The 21097-nt window shown below is 51.1% G+C and overlaps 7 protein-coding genes across 7 annotated transcripts; 6 read left to right on the top strand and 1 right to left on the bottom strand.

The window, feature by feature from the left end:
• Window positions 1-172: 172 nt before the first annotated feature.
• Window positions 173-3114, top strand: BZA70DRAFT_290633 (uncharacterized protein; the record flags this gene model as incomplete). The annotated part of the gene is made up of 2 exons (XM_064914226.1): window positions 173-2126; window positions 2186-3114. The coding sequence occupies 2 exons, from the start codon at window positions 173-175 to the stop codon at window positions 3112-3114; spliced, it is 2883 nt and encodes a 960-aa protein (XP_064767116.1).
• Window positions 3115-4884: 1770 nt separating this feature from the next.
• Window positions 4885-7074, top strand: BZA70DRAFT_259117 (MFS transporter). The gene is made up of 2 exons (XM_064910851.1): window positions 4885-5544; window positions 5635-7074. Exons 1-2 carry the CDS (start codon window positions 5024-5026, stop codon window positions 6797-6799), a joined length of 1686 nt encoding a protein of 561 aa, XP_064767117.1. The 5' UTR covers window positions 4885-5023; the 3' UTR covers window positions 6800-7074.
• Window positions 7075-8438: 1364 nt separating this feature from the next.
• On the top strand, window positions 8439-11976 carry BZA70DRAFT_200083 (Exportin-T). Its single transcript, XM_064910121.1, has 8 exons — window positions 8439-8797; window positions 8862-8944; window positions 9005-9061; window positions 9124-9242; window positions 9298-9660; window positions 9722-9996; window positions 10055-11026; window positions 11087-11976. The coding sequence occupies exons 1-8, from the start codon at window positions 8726-8728 to the stop codon at window positions 11804-11806; spliced, it is 2661 nt and encodes an 886-aa protein (XP_064767118.1). The 5' UTR covers window positions 8439-8725; the 3' UTR covers window positions 11807-11976.
• A 157-nt stretch (window positions 11977-12133) lies between these two features.
• Window positions 12134-15313, top strand: BZA70DRAFT_281439 (DNA topoisomerase I). Its single transcript, XM_064913121.1, has 3 exons — window positions 12134-12567; window positions 12761-12828; window positions 12956-15313. The coding sequence occupies exons 1-3, from the start codon at window positions 12516-12518 to the stop codon at window positions 15149-15151; spliced, it is 2316 nt and encodes a 771-aa protein (XP_064767119.1). The 5' UTR covers window positions 12134-12515; the 3' UTR covers window positions 15152-15313.
• A 62-nt stretch (window positions 15314-15375) lies between these two features.
• Window positions 15376-16862, bottom strand: BZA70DRAFT_268498 (uncharacterized protein; the record flags this gene model as incomplete). The annotated part of the gene is made up of 3 exons (XM_064911167.1): window positions 15376-16026; window positions 16089-16624; window positions 16682-16862. The coding sequence occupies 3 exons, from the start codon at window positions 16860-16862 to the stop codon at window positions 15376-15378; spliced, it is 1368 nt and encodes a 455-aa protein (XP_064767120.1).
• Window positions 16863-18422: 1560 nt separating this feature from the next.
• BZA70DRAFT_239996 (uncharacterized protein) lies at window positions 18423-18981 on the top strand (the record flags this gene model as incomplete). Its single annotated transcript, XM_064910490.1, has 2 exons — window positions 18423-18541; window positions 18594-18981. 2 exons carry the CDS (start codon window positions 18423-18425, stop codon window positions 18979-18981), a joined length of 507 nt encoding a protein of 168 aa, XP_064767121.1.
• A 269-nt stretch (window positions 18982-19250) lies between these two features.
• Window positions 19251-21017, top strand: BZA70DRAFT_290639 (uncharacterized protein; the record flags this gene model as incomplete). The annotated part of the gene is made up of 4 exons (XM_064914227.1): window positions 19251-19341; window positions 19406-19570; window positions 19660-20055; window positions 20131-21017. 4 exons carry the CDS (start codon window positions 19251-19253, stop codon window positions 21015-21017), a joined length of 1539 nt encoding a protein of 512 aa, XP_064767122.1.
• Window positions 21018-21097: the final 80 nt, after the last annotated feature.

The raw sequence follows: 21097 nt of genomic DNA on the forward strand, positions 1-21097 counted from the left end.
GCGGGAACTCGAAGACAGGTCTTGTTTCGCCAATACAATCCTCTCTCGGAGTGCTCCGGTTTGTCGTGTGGACTTGCACCCTAACGAACCTGTCAAAAGACCAAAACTTGCTAGCAAAACACCGTCAGCGCTCAGCAAGAACCGAGCGAAACCTGTTTTTGCTCCGTCAATCATGGCGCGCGGATCCGCCGCCCGACGCGCGAATATAAGCAATAGCTCGGCCTCGAGCTCTTCGTCATCGCTCGCGTCGGCTGCTGTCGCTCCGCAGTTGCCCTCGGCCGCGCAAGATCTGCCTTCGCCGGACGTTTTAAGACGGCCGCCGGCGTCTTCGCAGGTGCACTCTCCGAGTTCGCTTTCTAACTCTCAGGGACCTGCGACGCCTTCGAAATCAGATCTGTCGGTCAATAAAGGCGACGTTTTGTTGCCGACGACGCCGCTCCATCATGAGTCGTCTGAACGCTCGCTGCGGAAGTCATCTTCGTTCTATAACGAACACTCGGCCTCGGCTGGCAGCAGCAAGACGATCTCGGTCCAGAACTCGATCCTCACGCCTCATCCGTTTATCGACTCTCTCACTATTTTCATTCTCATAATCCAGTTCCCGAACCTCATTGTCTCCTTCATTCATATCCTTTTCGCGTCCTTGACTTTTGTCCCGCCGCCCACCCCTCCGGCGTCATCATTGATCTCAGCACTCACTCACGCGACACAAGCCTCTCCGAGCCTTCTCACCGTCTTGTTTGCCGATATCACCGTCGCAGTTATCTCGATTTTCTTTCTACCGCGCATGCGCGCAATTATGGTCGATCTCGGCTCGGCGGTTATTGCGTCTGCTCTTGGAGGGGGTGGGTCAAAGACCGCGATTTACTGCACCTCGCTTCTGCAAATCGCGCGCGCCGTTCGGCATTCATTTTTCTTGATCCGCCGCGGTGCACTTTCGCCAGTATCCTCTTCGTCAACGACACCGTTCGAATACGAGCAGGAGCCGATTCCGCCGCAGTACTACCTAGCATCGGGAGGAAACTCTCCTCGCACTCTGGATATTCTGTACGGGTCCGCCGGCTGGTTCAGCCAAGCGATTGCGATCCATATTGTTGGGCAAAGCGTGATGCACTCGCTGCGGCGGATGTTTTTACGGAATGAAACGAGACTCAGCTCAATGCCGGCCGCAAGTTCGTCACCGGCTATACTGGGCGACGGGTACGGCATTGACTACGAGGCGGTTGCGTTTGCTCACAACATGCCGTCGTCGACTGCTACACCATCATCAAATAACACCCCTGTGAAAAAGAAGAAAAAAACCAACAAAGAAGGAAAGCACTATCAGCAAACACTATGGTCAGCGCTTGCAAACACGCTCGTTCTGGCTTCGCGCGAGTCCAATCAGATTCTCTCGGAGCCGCAGCCAGTAGTAGCAGACGAGTCCTCGCAAAACTGTTACGGCTCTTCGTTAACTGCCGACGAGAGCCAGTCGTTGCTCTCCTCTTTGATTTCGGACGATAATCCGTCAGCCAACGGCCTGGGGTATCGGCCGTCGGCTACAGAACCAGCGCTGTACTGCTGCGTGCGGTATATTCTCGAGAACGAGGTCGCGTTTGAAATTATCCCGGGTGATGCTGTGGCTTCTGCTTCTGCTTCTGCGGAAGGTAAAGCTGCGACCTCACTGCCAGCTACTGACTTAAACGGCCACGACGATCGCTCGTTACTGCCGACCTCGCTTGTGCCTTCAATTTTCTCCCACCCCGATCCCACCCAGGCCGCTGTTGGTTCCCAACCCCACGCATGCCAAGCGTCTCTTTACAACGGAGTCACAGTGCGCGTGAATGGCATCTTATGGCCGGAAGTCTCAGTCCAGACAATCGTGCCAAAACTACACTACCCCGGTCTGCAGCAAACCTCCGAAGGCCCCGCCGACGCGACCGTGCAGATGCTCGAAAACGCAGTGGCGGACGATGTCGAGATCAACGGCGGCTCGTTGCCAGAGTCGGCGGAGGAGTTCGCAGAGACGTTGCTGGTGGTTAGTGGGTTGACGCCGATTACGGAGTATGAGATTGAGATTTGCAAGAAGTTCAAGTATCGGCAGGTTACCATCTGCCGGACTGATATTTGCACGTCGCCTAAGGATTGTAAGTGCTACGTTGTCTTGTTCCTGATTTTGTCTGTGTACTAATTAGCTATAATCTAGCATCGACAGTTTCCTCGCAAGTGCAGCAACCATCGCGTCCTCTGTCGCCAGTGACTACACTTCTCGACACTCTATGTACGACGAACGAGACGCTCACGGAAGAAAAGCAAAAGCTGAAACGGTTCCGCCGCGACCACTCCAAGCATCTCTCTGCGCTGCGGTCCGAGATCGACGCGCTCAAGTCGCGGCTCGGCACGGGCGACCGCGGGGACGAACGAGCGTGGCGGCGAGTGCTGGCGTTGCGCGAGAGCGTGCGGAGGACGGAGGAGGAGATCGAGACGCTGCAGAAGCGGACGGTCGAGCTTGAGTTGGAAGAAGAGAATCTGGAGCGGGAAGTGAGCGAGCGACGGAAGATATGGCAGGCCGCGATGGGCGAGGCTAATGAGCACGAACGTCGTCTGCAGCAGCGGAAAGAAGCTATCGAGGCGCGTGGTCGTGAACTGCAAGCGGACGAGAGTTCGATTGCGGGCAAGTGCGAGAAGCTTCAGGCGCGACAACGGAAGCTGTTGGCTGAGTTCCAGCGGGCGGATCAGGAGCGAAGGCAGGCGTGGGACGCGGAGTTTAAGCGCCGCAAGCTTGAGCGCGAGAAACTGGCCGAGCGACGCCACGCGATCGAGGAGGAGTTTTCGAGCGCAATCACAAAGATGGAGCACGGGATCGACGATATCAAGGATAAGACGCAGATGACGTGGCAGTCAGTGAGTGTGTTTGGCGAGAGCGCGATCGCGACCGCTGCGACGGCGGTTGGCATCGCGTTGCCGGTGCCGATGACGAGTGCTGGTGGAGCGCAGGGCGGGATGAGCGCGCTGTCGCCTAGCTCGACTGCAAACTCCGGAAGTGTGAATACGCCGAGCTCGTCTTCTGCCGCGCTCACCTCGGCTCCGGGTTCGGTTGGAAACGGACCGTCTGTATCCCCCTTGCTTCAGTGATTCCTCTTTTTCTCTATCTTTTTCCTCAAAGTACGTTTTTGTGTGTGTTAAAGTTACGTCAGTTGACGAGCACGATGTGATCACGGCTTGCTATCCTGTCTTGTTTCTCGCTTTGTCTTTCTCATTCATGTAATTAGAATTTGTTTTTTTTTGATTTCGCAGTTTAGTTTTACCGTACCCCATGACAGAGTGGGAGTCGCTTGCTTGTTTTTGTTTTGTTGCGCTAGGCATCGCTTTTCCCGGATAGCTGAGTTGGCAGTACTTTAGCTACCTGGAAGAGCAAAAAAGTCGCTTGTATTTTCTTGTATGTATTGATTAATATTATTACTTCTACGTATGCCGTGAGTTACCCGTGATTACTAGCGGAAGGAGAGAGAGAGCGCGGAGATTCCGCCAGGATTTAATTTGGCATGGAATTAAACGAGATGCAGCCCACGCCTCAAGTCATGTCAGCGAATCGAAGCCAGCGACGGCTGCAGACGCCAGAGAGTGGCCGCACATGGACGGACGAGAGAATTAGAGGTGAATAGGACTTGTCTCTACGATCGCTCACGTGCGTGAGATGGACGAGTACCAGGGCAGGAAACAAGGCTTTGCCGACGGACTTGGCGGCTGCTCTCCTCCGTGGAAGGGTTGCAGGAGGCAATCGCAGGACTCGGCAGCGGAAAGTGGCAAAAACTAGAGTGCGAAAAAACAATGGCGTGTTGCTAAGTTTCTGGGAAGGCATGGTTTGAATTGGCCAATGAGATGACGGATGGAGAACACAGCTAGAGGTACAGCTGGGGATGGTGGGGTGCAAGCGAGGGGAGCAAGTCAAAAGTCAAGATACCAGCGACGTTGAGGCGTATGCTAGCGTGCATGTACTCGAGAGTTAGCTCCGACGACGGAAGCCGTTAATGGAAAAGAAATTGACATGCACGCCGTCGGCCGTCTGTCTGCTTGGAAGGGGTGCAGGTGGTCTCTTGCTGTATTTGGCAGAAGGTCAAGGTATCTAGAAGACAGAGACGAGTGCGAGCTATTGTGAAGCAGCACGTGGATAGTCAAAGCTCCGCGCATGTGGGACGAATGAAGGAGCGAGACAGAAAGCGAGCGAGCGCGGTATGAAATGCGAGACTACGCGTCGCGAGCATGTGCGCTGTATGGCGGCTCGAGACTGGCTCGCGAGCGAGGAGTCTTGCGTCTGTGCCAGCCGGCGGCGATCTGCGCGTAAGTAAGGAGACAGAAGTGAGTTTTTTGACAATCTGGTCATGGCGGCTGTCATCCCACCATTGTCAAGTCAGGCTTGCACCCGAAATGAGCAGGACGGAGAGGTCGACACGTACGGGCGGATGACAGAGGGTGAGTCGGGGTCGCGATGGAGCGGAGAGAAGAGACAAGACAGAGAAGCAGCGGAGACAAGCAACACAAGAACAGACAAGCAATACACACAAGAACAGTCAAGAACAGACAAGAAACCAACAGCACCCAGCCAAGACTGTCCAACGACTGTCCAACCTCTAATCATCCCTCAATCTGCCCGATAGTGGATCCCGCTGGCCATGGCGGGCCAGGTGGGTGCTCGAACGTGCGCCATAGGCCACAGTGAGCAAATAGGCCCTTGGGAGAAGTCACGTGCCGCCCAAAGCAGGCCTCTGCCGCACTCGTCTGAGCGCACGTGTGCGGCTCGCAGTGTGCAACGTGCCACAACCGCGGCGGGCGATTGGCTGCCAGAGGTCAGGGCGAGATTTCCTAAAGCGGCCTAGTCCAAATCTACCGAGTCTTCTCCAAAAAAGTTCTCGACGGCTTCGACCTCGATCGCGTCGAGTGGATATAAAAGACTCTCCGCGCTCGCTGTCTTCCCATCGCCGGCCAAGCTTCGTCTCTGTCTTGTCTTTTCTTGTCTCCGCCCCCTTATACTCCCTCTCTCGCAATGGCTCAGCTCACTTCCGGCGGCAACGCTGCCTTCCACAACTACGCAAACGAGTTTGCTCACATCTCAGACCCCAACGAGCGACGGAGGCTCGCTCTCGAGAAGATCGATAACGCGCCCTTTGGCTGGTACCATATCCGCGCCATCACCGTCGCCGGTATCGGTTTCTTCACCGACGCCTACGACATCTTCTCCATCAACATCGCCGTCACCATGCTTGGCTATGCCTACTTCCACGACAACAAGAGCAAGCTTCCCACCAACTCGGACACAGCCGTCAAGGCGGCCACTTCCGGTGGTACCGTCGTCGGCCAGCTTTTCTTTGGCTGGTTGGCGGACAGAATCGGTCGTAAGCGCATCTACGGTGTCGAGCTCTTGATCATCATGATCGGAACCATCGGCCAGGCTCTCTCTGCTGAGGGTCCCAGTGTTAACATCATCGGACTGCTTGTCTTCTGGCGTGTCATTATGGGTATCGGTATCGGTGGCGACTACCCGCTTTCCTCCATCATCACCTCTGAGTATGTTTTTCTCTTTCTTTTACAGTCTGCTTTTTTTTCTTTCTATATTTTTCTGTTTATGAATATTTTTTACTAACAAAATAATTACAGATTCGCTACCACCAAGTGGAGAGGTGCCATCATGGGCGCTGTCTTCGCCAACCAGGGATGGGGTCAGCTCACCGCCGCCATCGTCGCCCTGATTGTCACCCGCGGTTTCAAGGGTACTCTTTCGGCTGCCAACTCCGCCTCTGAGTGCCTTGGCAACTGCCAGACTGCCAACGACAAGATGTGGCGTGTTGTCATCGGCTTCGGTGCCATCCCCGCCTGCTTCGCTCTCTACTTCCGTCTGACCATCCCTGAGACTCCCCGTTACACCTTCGACGTCGCCCGCCAGCTCGAGCAGGGATCTGCCGATATCAACAAGTACATCAACGGCAGCAGCGGTGACGCCACTGCTGATGAGGTTAAGGCCATTAAGGAGATTGCCCCTGAGGACTCTGCCGAGCTCGCTGTTCCCAAGGCTTCGTGGGCTGACTTCTGGCATCACTTTTCGCAGTGGAAGCATGGAAAGATTCTCATCGGAACTGCTGGTTCGTGGTGCTTCCTTGATATTGCCTTCTACGGTCTTGGTTTGAACAACTCCACCATTCTTGCTGCTATCGACTACGCCGGCCAGGACAACGTCTACGACAACATCTACAACGTCTGCGTCGGAAACATCATCCTCACCTGCGCCGGTGCTATTCCCGGATACTGGTTCGCCGTTGCTACTCTTGACACCGTCGGACGCAAGCCTCTTCAGATCGTTGGTTTCGCTCTTCTCACCATCCTCTTCTGCATTATCGGATTCGCCTACCACAAGCTTTCCGGCCATGCCCTTCTCGCTCTCTACGTCCTCTGCCAGCTCTTTGAGAACTGGGGTCCCAACACCACTACCTTCATCGTTCCCGGTGAGGTCTTCCCCACCCGCTACCGTTCGACCGCTCACGGTATGTCTGCCGCGTCCGGAAAGGTCGGTGCCATCATCGCTCAGTGTGCTATCGCTCCTCTGCGTACCCATGGCTGCCCCGGTGGTACTTGCTGGTTGAACCACGTGATGGAGATCTTTGCGCTCTTCATGCTCCTCGGTTTCTTCGTCTCGTTCTTGATTCCCGAGACCAAGCGCAAGACTCTTGAGGAGATCGCCGAGGAGTGCCACGGCGAGTACAACTACAAGGGCCCTGCTGCTTTGAACGAGGACTCTGAGTCTTCGGAGAAGCAGGTTGAGGTTTAGATTGCTTATGTATATTTGTTAGAAAAATCTGCTTATTTGTTGCTTGTTGCTTTTCTTCTACGCGGTAATAATGGTTAATGCGCTTTCTGTCTCAAAAATTCGCTTGGAAAGATTTATGTATAGTTCAGTAATGTGTTGTTGAGGATGACGACGGTCACGAAAGCGATCTCGTATACATTTCTCCAGTTTAGTGATTGTTTTCTAGTTTTTTTTTGCATGGGATATTTATATAGGGTATGAAATTTGTTTTAATAGTATTGATTTACAAACACAACACACCACAACACAGCGTATTTGCCCGAAGGACGTGCAGTGCAAGCAAAGGAAAGAAACCCTTGTCTGCGTTGGAGGCTGTGCGTGCGTACAGCTAACCTACTCCGGCCAACTACGAAATGCCGATGACGACGACAAGTAGTAGCGTACAGCACACGGCCCAAACACCTGTTCAGAAGCCGTACAGAGGCCGTGAAGCAGCCGTGTTGACGTCAACGGGGTGGCAACAACATTCCACTACACAAACCTCGGGCGAAAAGAACGAAAAAAAAAGTGGCGACGGAGACCGAACGGTGGACTCGGAGTTGGTTAAACTCGCAGTTAATTATTTTAAGGTTATTAGCAGGTTTCGGTTAATCAGTCACCTGAGTCAACTGTGAGCCGCACGTAAAGAATTATGTCAGCAGATGCGCAGTGGTTAGTAAGAAGGTGATGTGCTTTACTGGTGGTAGATATGTCGCGGCTGGATCAGGAGATAGCACGACTTCAGAATTGAAAATGCTCGATTTGATACTATATGAAGCGTGTCCGGCCATAAATACCTTTCAATCGTGAAGGCTTTATCTGCAGGTATTGATCGCAGTGGGGTATTACCATAAGTATCGACGCTGGCTAACTACTTGTACCTTGATCGAACATGCGATGCCGTTGACAAATTGGCCAGTCTTGAAGACTATCGCAAAACTTCCTAATCAATAAAGAGACATCTGCAATGTACAATGAATCATTTCCCGTCGGAAAGATCTTAGGGGAGAGACACAGCGAGACAGAGATATTCTTCATCTGCGGGACGTTCATCATGCTCCTCATAGTGCAGAGCCATTCTGCAAAATCTGGTGCGCAAACCGTTCATCTGCGACTGTCTGTCTTTGACCGCTTGGTATCGAAGAGCGAGATGGAAAGGTATTTTAGTAACAAAGCCTACTTCTCTGCCGCAGTTGGTTCAGAACAGTGTCCGAGTGCATACAAACCAGTGTACATACAAACCTGCGGAAAACAATGCAGCTGTTCAGGTACGTCCGACTTTGTCTTCAAATCTGATTAGTCTCTTGGTCTAGGCTCAACATCTACAAGCTGAGTAGTGTTGAGGCCGAAGCAAGGGCATAGTTTGCGTTCCTGAACAGCACTGCTATACCAGACACTCACTCTTCCACGACAAGCAGAGCCCTCTTTGAATAGCTCAAACAAAACACAGCCACCTAGTTCAATTGTGCAAATTATTCGACGTTGCATCTCGGACTACCACCACACAGCTTCATAAAATAAAGAAACCGTCAATTAACCATACTCCAGACCAATGTTTACACAATTACCCGGCCTCAGCCTTCATCTGAGTTACCCTCATTCGAGCCATGCGCACACAAAAAAAGTAGACCTAAAGCTCACAAAGGAACTATAAGTCGGCCACCTGCTCTCGATCCAGATCCTGTCCGTTCTCCAATCAAGCAAACCCGTAATCCGTACCAAGGCTTTTGGTACAAAAGGTTACCAGCGGCAATCGTCTTACCTCAGTGGTACGAGGTCGAGGGCCTACGGAAGCACGCTCAAGTTTCCTAGTCCTTCTCTTGTCGCAATTCGAAATATTTATCCTCGGTTCCGTGCAGCAGCCCGCCAGAAAACTCGCGTGAAAAGTGTCAAACTGTCGGCAGGTCAATGGAAGACCAGGTTGAACAGGCGGTGGAGATTGCTCTCAGTAGCAATGTCGATAGTAATCTGAAGCAGCAGGTATGTTTGATCTTTTCCGCTTTCTACTCCCGTAGTTGATAATCTTGCTAACAGAACTTCCCAGGCTATGGCCTTCTGCAACCAGATCAAGGAGTCGAGCGATGGATGGCAAGTCTGTCTTGCGCTTTTTATGAGCGAACGGAAAAGGTTTGTGCTTGTTCAGCTTGAGCGGTATCTCGGGCGATTACTGACTGCTCTGATTTGTAGATCTCCAGCTGTTCGCTTCTTCGCGTTACAAGTCGTGGACGACGCCTTGGTTAAGCAGTATGCCATACCTTTGAGATATTAACTACACCTGATCCTACTGCTAACGCACTCAATTCAAGCCTGAACGGCAATCAAAAGCAATTGGACGAGTCGTCATTAGCATCCGTCAAAGACGCTCTTCTTTCCTACATCCAGCGCGAATACGGCCCGCAGAACACAGCGGAGACCGACGCAGTCTGTATGTCGCCTGCTTGTTTATCGCACTTGCTCTACCTACTAACAGCATCCAATAGTCATGCAAAACAAACTCGCTCAAACAATCACATACTTCTTCCTCCTCTCATATCCGCACACGTGGCCTACATTCTACGACGACCTAATCGCTCTCTCCTCAATCGGAGGCCACCTACAAAACGCGCGTGGTCTGCAGCTTTTCCTGCGCATCCTTCTCTCGCAGCACGATGAAATTGCCGATACGCTAATTCAACGGTCAAACGACGACGCGCGCCGGAATGTCACAATCAAGGACGAGATCAGGGCGGCGGATATGAACAAGCTGGCGGATCTGTGGAGGCAAATTCTGGTGCAGTGGACGAATCGAGAGGATGGGTATTTGATTACGGATAACTGTCTGCGCGTCATAGGTTCTTGGGTTTGTATGTTTTCTCTGAGTTGTTTACTGTTCTAGTTCCGTGGTGCTAACGATTACCGATCTAGCATGGATTGACATCTCACTGATTGTTACTCCGCAGTACATGCAGCTTATTTTCAGCATCCTCGGAAACGAGTCATTGCGCGGGGCGGCCTGCGAAACGTTGTCTGAGATAGTGAGCAAGAAAATGAAGTCGGCCGACAAGCTAGAGTTGATCGGGCTGCTCAATCTGCCGCAGCTCATCAGCCAGCTTCCTTTGGGCTCGGATCCCGAGTTTACTGAGAAGGTTGCCAGGCTCACGAATGTGGTGTGCACAGACTTGATTAAGATTTTAGATGAAGTGAGTATTTGTGTATGATGTATCATATGAAAAAGCAGGAATACTTACGTGATAACAGAGCCAACTTCCGCCTCAGCTTATAGAGACCGCTGAGAACCTTTTAGAGCAGTATATGCCGTTTGCAATCACTTTTCTGTCCAACGAATTCGACGACACATCATCAGAAGTATTCCCGACCATCTCAGATCTACTCTCGCTACTTCGAAAAGAAAAGAAGCGCAATCACCCGCTCACACCCAATCGTTTGGCGATGGTCACCTCTATCCTCAAGACTGTCATTGTCAAACTAAAATACGACGAGACAATGGATTTCCACAACGGATCCGACGACTCGGAGAATGAATTTCTAGACATCAGGACGAGACTGCGGCTGTTCCAGGATGCGGTAGCGGCGATCGATGAAGACCTGTTTATGGATACAATCTCTAGCGTCGTTATGGACTGTCTCTCAAAGCAAGACTGGCGCGAGGTCGAGCTTGGATTGTTTGAGTTGGGCGCCTATAGCGACGGTCTCCGAAATGCCGCAGCTTTACCAGCAAAGGGTCGGGAGAGTTCAAAGGCGATTGGTTTGCTAGATAATATGCTTTTGAGAATGACGAGCTCGAACGTGCTCTCGATCGGCCACCCTGCGATCAATTTGCTTTACTTGGAGCTTGTCGTGAAGAACTCGAAATTTTTCGAATCACACCAGCATCTTATTCCGCAGATGCTTGAGATTTTCGTGTCTGGAGTTGGTATCCACAGCTCGTACGTGCAAGTGCAGGTCCGATCCTGGTTCCTGTTCTACCGATTCATCAAGTTGTGCAAGGCGATGATTGGGGATATCGCCGAGACGGCGCTCGGGGCTATCGGCGATTTACTGGTGATCAAGGCGGAGCTTGCGCAGCGCGACGAAAACGACTCGGATATGTCTGAACCCGGAGCTGGCGAGACTGATAATATCGACAGTCGGCTTTATTTGTTTGAGGCTTCTGGGATTTTTGTTTCGGTTGATAGTGTCTCGGATGATAAGCAAATTACGCTGATCAAGGTATTTTTTTCCTGGCTTATTCAATTTGAGAAGAGTAAAGATCTAACAGGATTTATCTAGAATATATTAAATCCGATCTTCCTGGACCTGGAGCAGAGCCTTCCCCGAGCCCCCGAAGATTCACGCTTGGCTCTTCAGGTGCACCATGATATGATGGCTATCGGTACTTTTGCCCGAGGTATCGCAGACGGCGGAAAGCAAATCACGGAGCCGGTTCGCGAGCAATTTCTCTTGGCTAGTCGGGCAATCCTTGTCTCACTCGAGACGCTGTCCGGACTTGAGATTATCCGTGAAGCCAGTCGGTTTGCGTTTGCTCGGATGGTGCCTATCTTGGGGCAGTCAATCCTTCCGGAGATTCCGATTCTTGTCAACCGGCTTTTGACGGAGAGCAGTACGCCTGAGCTGATTGATTTTATGAGTTTCCTGGGCCAGCTGATCCACAGCTTCAAGGGCGAGCCGGGAATGTTTGATATGCTTGACCAGGTTCTCACGCCGCTTTTAAACGGTATATTCTACGCGCTCAGTGTGTCTGCGAACGGATCTACAGACGAGGAGATCCAGCAGACCGACATGAAGAAGGCGTATTTGAGCTTCATGCTCGGCGTTCTCAACAACGGCATGGGTGCAGTCTTGGCCAGCAATACTAATCGTCCGATGCTAGACTCTGTTTTGCAGAGCGTGGCTCATTACACTACGACAAGCAATGACTCCTTCATCAAGAAGATGGGCAGCTCCGTCTACCCGCGACTAGAAGAGATCCGAAACAAAAGCTATCAATAGGCAGAGTCGAATGACTGTGCCTTTTCATTTTTTATATACCCAGCATTTTGTTCGTACCAAAATCGCACATGTACAATTTCTGCTTAGAATGTTCTAATCATCTCACACTGTTTGTTGTACATATTTGTCCTTTTGCTTCTTTTGTCAGTCGGTCATTTATTTCCCCCTTTTTCCTTCACTTGGAGTCTCGTCGAATCGTGCTATGAACACTTTGCATTACGATCCTCGCTCGCGAGTTGCAGCCGTCAGATGTACTTATGAGAAAAAATGTATAATAATATTCCTGTAACTAGTTAAGCAGCAATGAAGAAGGAAGATATGACTGATGTGTTATGTAATTTAGTATAACTGCGACGGTGATGTTGCGGTTATGCCGAGGGGATTCTCTTCGAGCTTTGGAGGAATGATCTTCGAAATCACATTTTTACGACAAAGACCCGACTTCTTCCCCTTCTCTTCCCCGGATCGGTCGTCGATCTTTGCTTCAGCGCCCTTCTCTTTCTGTTGTATATCAGCGATCATTCCGTATTAGTCTAATCAATACGTGAAAAACCGGTTTCCATAGTTTTTTGTCTATCCAGGCACAAATTTACCACGTCGAGCGCGCGTGCCTTTGTGTGTGTTTGCGTGTTTGAAGGAACCAGGCAGAACCGTCTTCCCCATCAGCGCCCCGGTCTACGTTTAATACCAGCACACGACAGCTTCAACAATGTCTGATTCTTCTGACGACGATATTCCCTTGTCTAAACGCTCTCAGCAAGGTATGTCTCTTGTTTTGTTTTTTTATTTGGCTGTTTATGCCTGCCGCGTCGTCGGGGTGGCTATTATTGGGAGCTGTACGCGTCTGACGCGTTGCGCCCCCGTCTGATCTCTTCTTTTCGAGAAGATTTTTGAGCAGCGTAGTCGCGTTTGTGAGATAGATGCAACTGTGACTGACTTTGTTGATTGCTATAGAGTCTAGAAAGCGGAAGCTGAAAGTTGAGAAGGAGGAGTCTGACTTTTCTGACGACGAAGTTCCTTTGGTATGATCTCTCTTTCTCAGAGTCTTTCGTTTTTCCACAGAGGTCCCCATTTTCGGGATTCTGCGGATCCGGGACCTATATTCCATTGTGTATTCTAGTATATCGGACTTACACCCTTGTCTTGCAGAAAATTCGTGGAAAAAAAGCTGCCGCAGCAGCTAAAAACAAGTCCGCGCCGGTCGCCAAGAAACCAAAGGCCGAGCCTTCCGATGACTCGCACGTCTCGACTGCCCCGGTCAAGAAGAACGGCGCGTCGAACGGGAAAGCGAACGGGAAGGTGAAAGCCGAGAACGGGACTGCAGGAGCTAAGTCCGCCAAGAAACGAGAGACCAAAAAAGGCGCTACGCCGGTTGACGAGGACGGCAAGACCGAGCAGGAAAAGGAGGAGGAAGAGGCGTATAAGTGGTGGGAGGCCGAGCAGAATGATGGGACTGTGAAATGGACTACTCTTTCGCACAAGGGAGTCTTGTTCCCGCCTCCGTATGAGCCGCTTCCGAAGCATGTCAAGATGAAGTACGACGGGAAGCCGGTTGATCTCCCGGTCGCGGCGGAAGAGGTCGCTGGGTTTTTTGGCGCGATGCTCGAGAGCGACCATGCGAAAAACCCAGTGTTTCAGAAGAACTTTTTCAACGATTTCAAAGCCGTTCTTAAGAAGGCGGGGGGCGCGAATGTTGCGATTGAGAGTTTCGAAAAATGCGACTTTACAGACATGTTCAACTATTTCGAGGAGAAGCGGCTTGAGAAGAAAAACATGTCTGCGGCCGAGAAGAAGCGGATAAAGGCCGAGAAGGACAAGATCGAGGAAGAGTATAAAGTCTGCTACCTCGACGGTCGTAAGGAAGTCGTCGGCAACTTCCGGATCGAACCTCCAGGCCTCTTCCGCGGCCGCGGGTCGCATCCCAAGACCGGCAAGCTCAAATCCCGCGTGATGCCTGAGCAGGTGACGATCAACATCGGCGCCGAGGCGGAAGTGCCTAAGCCTCCGGAAGGTCATGAGTGGGCAGAGGTCAAGCACGACAACACTGTCTCATGGCTGGCGACTTGGAAGGAGAACATCAACGGTGCCACAAAGTATGTTTTTCTGGCGGCGAATAGTTCGCTGAAAGGCATGAGTGATTTCAAAAAGTTTGAAAAGGCGCGGCAGTTGAAGAATCATATCGACGACATCCGCCAGGATTACAGGCGCGAGTTGAAAGATGAAAAGATGGTTAACCGTCAGCGCGCGACTGCGATGTATCTGATTGATGTTCTCGCCTTGCGAGCTGGTGGTGAGAAGGGCGAGGATGAAGCGGATACCGTGGGTTGTTGCTCATTGCGGTACGAGCATGTCACGTTCAAGCCTCCCAACATCGTCGTGTTTGATTTCTTGGGTAAGGATTCGATTCGCTTCTACCAGGAAGTCAAGGTCGATCATCAGGTGTACAAGAACCTGAAGCTGTTCAAGCGACCGCCCAAGAGGGAGGGTGATGAGCTCTTTGACAGACTCGACCCGCCTTCGCTCAACAAGCATCTGCAAAACTACATGCCCGGTCTCACCGCTAAGGTTTTCCGTACCTACAACGCGTCCAAGACGATGCAAGACCAGCTCGGCAAGATTCCCAACAAAGGCACCGTCAACGAAAAGATGGTTGCATTCAACGCCGCCAACCGCGCTGTCGCGATCCTGTGCAACCATCAGCGCACTGTCTCCAAGTCCCACGAGCAGTCGGTGGGCAAGATCGAGGACAAGATCCTGGAGATCAAGTTCCAGCGGTACAGGTTGAAGATGCAGCTCGCGCAGCTGGAGCCGGCGCGGAAGAAAAAAGACCCTGCGTATTTCGAACGGGATGCCGAGTTGACTGATGAAGTCATTGACAAGATCATCGACAACATTCTAACTCGTGAGCGCGAGAAGATCGTGAAAAAGGTGCAGCGAGATAACGAGAAGCGAGCTGCGGAGGGAGAAACCAAGCTTTCTGAGAAAGAGGTTGAGAAGGAGACGAAAGAGAAGCTGAAGGCGGTCAGCGAGCTCGAAGCGGTGTACGCAAAGGAGAAGAAGTCGTCATTCAAAATGCCCGAGGTGACGGTCAGCTCTGCCGAGAAAGTCGAGCAGCAGATCGAGAAGCTGAACGAGCGCATCACAAACACGACCTTGCAGCTCAAGGACAAGGAAGATAACTCGACGGTTGCGTTGACGACGAGTAAGATCAACTACATTGATCCGCGACTGACAGTCATGTTCTCGAAAAAGTACAGTGTGCCGATAGAGAAGCTGTTTTCAAAGACGTTGAGAGAAAAGTTTAAGTGGGCTATTGAGTCTGCTGATGAGAAGTGGGTGTTTTGAGCAGGGAAGGTCGCTCAACATTGTTTATATGTAAAATTACTGTTGTATTTTTGAGAGTGGGAGTGAAGAAGAAGAAAAATGCAGAAAAGAATTGATGTTTTGGACGGATGGCGTGCTGTATGATGATTGCGAATCAACTAGTAGATTATTCTTCAGACGAAAATGCTTTCTTTTATTTTATCGTACATGCCAAGTAGCTTCCAAAGATAACCATAGCCTAGCAACTACGAGCTCATCTGCTTCTTTATATGCTCAAACAGTTCTTTGGCAGTAGCCTCCTGCCCCATCTTCAAGGCATACTGCATAGGCAAGCTGCTCTCAAACGCCGAGATGCGAATGAACTTCTCGCTAGCCATTGAACTCTTCATACCAGGCATAACCTCGATTCCTTTGTATATCGGTAGATTGAGAATCACGCGAAGGACGCCGTCTGACCGCATAACGATCCGCGCCTTGGATTGCCGAGCGCGCGAGGCCGGTGTTGATTCTTTACTTGTGGGCTCGGAAGAGTCTGCCGCTGCTTCTGGCTCCGGCTCTGCTTCAGCGTTCTTCTTCACGTTGAGATGTAAAACTCCTACGCCGCGCTCTTTCCAGCCCTCTGCTGTCTTGGTAGGATCCAGAGCGTAGAGCTTTGCGCGACAGCTAAATATAGAAGTCTCCATCTCTTCCCCGGTTTCGATTTTCTTTTCTTCGAGCTTGAGTTGTACGTATGGCTCAAAGTCGCCTGTCATGTCGTCGGTCTCTGGATTCTCGCTATTCTCGTCCTTCGCGTCTTCTTTGTCTTCTTCTGTCTCTTTCTTCTTGGGGGTGCCGCTGAATGCACTTAGGAAAGGATTTGAAGATGTGAATGAGGAAAACGGTTTTGGAGCCGAAGACTAGAACAAAGGTTAGTTTATGGATTGTCAGCTGTTAAGATGTAGAGCCAGTTTCAACGCACATCCGAGCTCTTTGATCCGAATATCGACGACCCAAACGCAAGCGACGACGCTGGTTTCACCGGAGCACCACCGAATGCCGAGGCTCCAGACGACGACGAGTAAAAGCTGAACGGCTTGGACGCACTGGCAGCGAGGCCCGATCCGTTCTTGCTGTTTGCTTCTTTGCTGTCTTCATTTTCTTTTGTACCAGCAGCGACTGCTGGTGTGGCGACCTTTTCTTCACTCTTTGCTTCTACCTCTTCAGACTCTTTTTTCGATTCATCACCGGCGGGTTCGTCAGTCGCGCTGTCGTTAGCAGACTCTGTCGGTGCAGCAGCCTCACCCGCTTCAGCAGTCTCTGTCGGATCGGCCTTCTTTTCAGTCACTGAATCCGACCGAACCCTTTTAGATACACTAGACTCTTCTTTAACTTGCTCGGCAGACTCCGATTTCGGAACCGGTGAGGATGATCGGCTTCGTTTGCGCGAGGTAGCGGCCGGCTCAGTTGTAGGCTCCTCAGTTTTCTCTGCGTCATTGCTTTTGGCTGATTCATCGGCTGATGCAAGTCAGTCAATACGTTCCTCATCTTTCATTCAGATAAATGCAAAATTACCTGTCGGCTCAACTGCAGGTTGGTCACTGGACTTTTCCGGTTCTTTGGCTGCCTCCGCAGTTGGCTGAAGATCGGCTTCAGACTTTGTCGAAGCAACTTCTTCCGATTTGAGCTCCGACACCTCAGTCTGCGCGGTATCCTCACTTTTAGAATCAGCAGACTTGTCCTCAGATCCCGTCATTGTCTTTCCGTTTCGCGATTGTGGAGTAGAATCAAGATCAAATCAACAAAGAGTGCGCGGATCGCATCTCTAAACGTAAATAATAAACAAGAAGGCGCCGACAGAGCGAGTTGCCCTAAGCCTAAATCTCACAAGACGCCCTTGCCCTGGTGCGAATGTGAGCGATCAACTTCAACACTGAAGAATTCAAATCATCAAAGGAGTTTTGTAGAGAAACCAGTTGCTGTCTTTGTTCAAATCACATACGACTGGTAGCTGTTGTATCTACTTGGAATTGGATCGGCTTTTGCTTTCTTCAGTTCTTGTTTCGTTGATCTTGTCAGAACGAAATACATAACGCAGGTGGACTCGCAAAAAAGGAAAGTCACTCACTCTTCTCGATATACAAATATATGACGCGCGGGCATTACTTTATCGATTTCCGAATACAGATTATATGAACAAGATGAATCGTTCAGGTTAGTTTTCAAGAGATGTTTGTCTTGGCTTTGCGGTGGAGATGCCAGTTGGGCTGATGCCTTGTTCAGGTCAACCGTCCCAGAGCCGTTCACACGGCTTCTCGAACGTGATCAATACGATGAACAGACCGAGTAGTATGCAGCAGCAGCCTGTCAATGCTGCTTCTGTTGCCGGAGGGGCTTCAAATAGCCAGCGGGGTAGGTCTCTCTTTTGTTGTAGTCCTGTCTTGTTTTCCAGTATCAGTATACAGAGAGAGGGCACCAGGTAGCGCGCCATCAGCTAACAAGATCATAAATCATAGGTCAAGTGCCATTATGGGGAACAGGTGCATTCGGCAAACCGGTGCTGTCGCAGCAGTCCCCATCCTCCGGAATCCGATCAGCCGGCGCCGGTTTTGGCAGCGGACCATTTGCCGGTGGTGCTCTGGACATGAACGATTTCCCGACCCTCGGACAGGCGACCGCAAAGTCCTATTCAGCAGTGACTGGGAATGGAGCCGGGAGTAGCATGATTGGAGGGTTTGGTGCACAGCAGCAGTATAGCGCACGTTCGGGAACGCAGTCTCCGATGCCACTAGTGTCGCAGTCGGGACCCCCCGGACTTTCTCAGCAGCAGCAACAACAACAACAACAACAGCAGCAGCAGCAGAATATGGATGCAGCTCACCAGCAGCAGCTTTTCATGCAGCATCAGCACCAGCAAATACAGTTTCAACAACAGCATCAACAACAGCAGCAGCAGCAGATCGGACTCCTTCCTACACACGGCGATCAGATAGATGACAAGAACTGGCCGGATAGCCCACTTGTCGGAATCGATGGCGGAAACACCAGTTCGAGCAGCAACAATGTTGCCAGCAGCAATTACAGCAACAACTCGGTCGGCACAATCATGGGTGCTCCGCGTGAGAGCAGTAATGGTGCGAACGGGACACATTTCGAAGAAGGGTCTCGGGACTACGAAGAGCAGCAACGACTCGAGCAGGAGTACACCAACATGCTTCGAAGGAATCCTAATGATCTGTGGAATATTCAGCAGCAGCCCCAGCAGGATGAAAATAAGGAAGACGCCGCAGAGGCAAAGGAGGAGAAGGGGGAGAGCATGCCGTTTGGTTTGAGTGGATTGATGAATTTCATCAAGACTGAGAGCAATAACGATCTTGCCCTGCTCGCCATGGGTAGCGATCTCACAACGCTTGGTCTTAATCTTAACCAGCCTGAGTAAGTAAGCTGTGTTTTTTTCATTCGTAACTGTAATACTGACAAATCGCAGTTCCGAGCCATTGAGTGTAACCTTTGCGTCGCCATGGGCTGAGGCGTCAAATGTGAAGGTCGAGCCCGAGTTTCATCTTCCGTCATGCTACCATGTCCAGTCCGCACCGCCTCAGCAGACCAAGATCTCCAACTTCTCGGACGAGACTCTGTTCTACATCTTCTACTCGATGCCGCGTGACTACATGCAAGAGGCCGCGGCGGCGGAGCTGACGACGCGCAACTGGCGGTACCACAAGGAGCTTAAGGTCTGGCTGACCAAAGAGCCTGGTGCGGAGCCAATACAGCAGAATGTGCACTACGAGCGCGGAGTTTACACGTTCTTTGATACGAGCACGTGGGAGCGGGTGAAGAAGGAGTATGTTTTGTATTATCAGGCTATTGCGTGAGTAGAGAGTATGGGATCCTGCTTTTGTGCAGGCGGCGATGAATTGATGTCAGACAGAAGTTAGTGTATACTATTTATTTTCTTTCTTTCTATTTAAGACTATTGAATATGAAGATGTATGACTTGCCTTGCGTAGAGTAGTCGGCTGAGATATAGGGCACAGGCGGGTCGAGTCATGTGCCCACCAGTTTGCCCGAAGCGGGCCAGAGCCAACAAACACCTTTCTCTCCACCGTGTTGACATGGTGATTGTATCGTGGCCCAGCTGACTATGGAGCAAGCTGGTGAACCATCAGAGTATGTCTCCTTCCCGAAGCAGCCGACCGCGACTCCCAAACGCCGTCTGATAACGATGTGCGATGGTGGGTACTGATCTCGACGCGCGACAGAGCAAGGACACGGGTGTACTGACAGCGATTTCTAAAGGAACATGGCAAAACTCGTATCGACGCGCAAACTCTGGGTCGTCTAACATAGCGCGCATAGCGCGTGCGATCATGCCGCAGAGTAAGGACGGCAAGATTCCACAGATCCTGTATTATAATCCTGGCATCGGGACCTCGCGGTCTGCGTGGAAGAACTTCTGGGGTGGTGCGCGTGTTTCTCTCTTGATCTCTCGAGTTTTTACCTGGACCAAACACACAGCTGACAAACAAAACAAAAACAAAAAGGTGCTTTAGGAGAAGGTTTCATTGACCAGATCGAGCAGACGTACTGTTTTATTTCATACAATTACCTCCCCGGCGACGAACTGTTTTTCTACGGCTTCTCTCGCGGCGCGTACATGGTGCGCTCGATCAGCAATCTCATTCTCGATTTCGGAATCCTGCGCAAGCCCGGCATGAGCCGGTTTGCGGAGTTGTTTAAGATATATACCAGTCGCGAGACAGCGGCGAGGACAAAAGCGCTGGCGGAGCTGCGGACGGAGCTGGTGAACAATCATCTGCTGATTGAGGGGGAGAAAATAACAATCAAGTTTATAGGATGCTTCGATAGCGTTGGTGTTCTTGGGATACCCCATATTCTTCCGTTTATACCCTCGAGTTATTCATTTTTAGACCTGCAGCTGAAAAATAGTGAGTTTGTGTTTTGGCGAGTGGTGGTAGGTAGAAATGACGGTGAGACTTGTTCAGATGTTGAATGAAATGTAGGAGTCGAGAACGCGTATCATGCTCTAGCGCTAGACGAAACACGGCTTCTGTTCCGTCCCGTGATGTGGTTTTTTGATCCCTCGAGTCCGCATATCGAAAATTACCAGCAAACATGGTTCACCGGTGCTCACATCAACATCGGCGGCGGCAGCATGGGTAAAGAGATTCCCGGAACCGGGTTACTCAGTGTTCCCGCAATCGTGTATCTGACCAAGCTATGCCGACGAAAGCTCGCTGCTGCAATGTGTCGCAGCCGGTCGCGGAGACTGAAAGCCAAGAAGCAGCAGGAGGCGGCGTACAACACGCTCTCGGACGGGACTCTGATCTGGATGATTTCCAAATCACGTCCGTTCCTAGACTTTGACGAGGATTATCTCCACTGCAATATCCGCGCACAACGGATTTCGCACGAGGAGCGCGGAGGACCCGCGGGCGATGGGTTTCATAAGCCTCTTGATTTGTTTCCGGAGCTGCCGGGGCAATTGGAAAGTCCGTGGTATAACGGTCCGATTGCGGATAACTATTATGGAATGTATATGTTTTGGCTTGTCTTTGGTCGTCACGTCCGACGGGTCCTGGGATATACTCCCAAGAACGGCGAGTGCGGCCCAGCAATGTCGCCCCGTCGCGAGGGCAAAAAATCTCGAAAAGGCAAGAAACCGGCCTGTTCGCCAACCAGCAGTGCGGACTCGTGCGCAGAACAGGCCATCACCAACGAGTGTATCCACAGATCTGTCCTGGATCGAGGAACCACGCATCCAGCTTTGGAAGCCGTTTACTGGGGCGAGGAGTCTGAGGTTGTGGATGATGGCATGAAAAAAGTTGAGGTGGAGGAGTATTCTGATTTTGAGCTGGAGTTTTGGAGAGATGAGAAGCAGTTTCCGTGATACCCTTGTTCTGTCGAATTCTACCCTGAAACTGTGTTTGTACGGCTTTTGATAGCTTGTTCTGTCAGTCGTTTGAAGGA

Source organism: Myxozyma melibiosi (genome assembly GCF_037950935.1).
Source record: "Myxozyma melibiosi strain Phaff 52-87 chromosome Unknown BZA70scaffold_9, whole genome shotgun sequence".
NCBI classification, from domain to species: Eukaryota; Fungi; Ascomycota; class Lipomycetes; order Lipomycetales; family Lipomycetaceae; genus Myxozyma; species Myxozyma melibiosi.

What these genes read in the sequence shown, in the direction of transcription:
- BZA70DRAFT_259117 (XM_064910851.1), top strand. Translation starts at nt 5,024, where the DNA reads ATGGCTCAGCTCACTTCCGGCGGCAACGCTGCCTTCCACAACTACGCA. An exon ending in TCCTCCATCATCACCTCTGA is followed by an intron (nt 5,545 to 5,634) that starts GTATGTTTTTCT and finishes AAATAATTACAG; the next exon opens with ATTCGCTACCACCAAGTGGA.
- BZA70DRAFT_200083 (XM_064910121.1), top strand. Translation starts at nt 8,726, where the DNA reads ATGGAAGACCAGGTTGAACAGGCGGTGGAGATTGCTCTCAGTAGCAAT. An exon ending in ATAGTAATCTGAAGCAGCAG is followed by an intron (nt 8,798 to 8,861) that starts GTATGTTTGATC and finishes AGAACTTCCCAG; the next exon opens with GCTATGGCCTTCTGCAACCA. An exon ending in TGATTAAGATTTTAGATGAA is followed by an intron (nt 9,997 to 10,054) that starts GTGAGTATTTGT and finishes ACGTGATAACAG; the next exon opens with AGCCAACTTCCGCCTCAGCT.
- BZA70DRAFT_281439 (XM_064913121.1), top strand. Translation starts at nt 12,516, where the DNA reads ATGTCTGATTCTTCTGACGACGATATTCCCTTGTCTAAACGCTCTCAG. An exon ending in GTCTAAACGCTCTCAGCAAG is followed by an intron (nt 12,568 to 12,760) that starts GTATGTCTCTTG and finishes TGATTGCTATAG; the next exon opens with AGTCTAGAAAGCGGAAGCTG. An exon ending in CTGACGACGAAGTTCCTTTG is followed by an intron (nt 12,829 to 12,955) that starts GTATGATCTCTC and finishes CTTGTCTTGCAG; the next exon opens with AAAATTCGTGGAAAAAAAGC.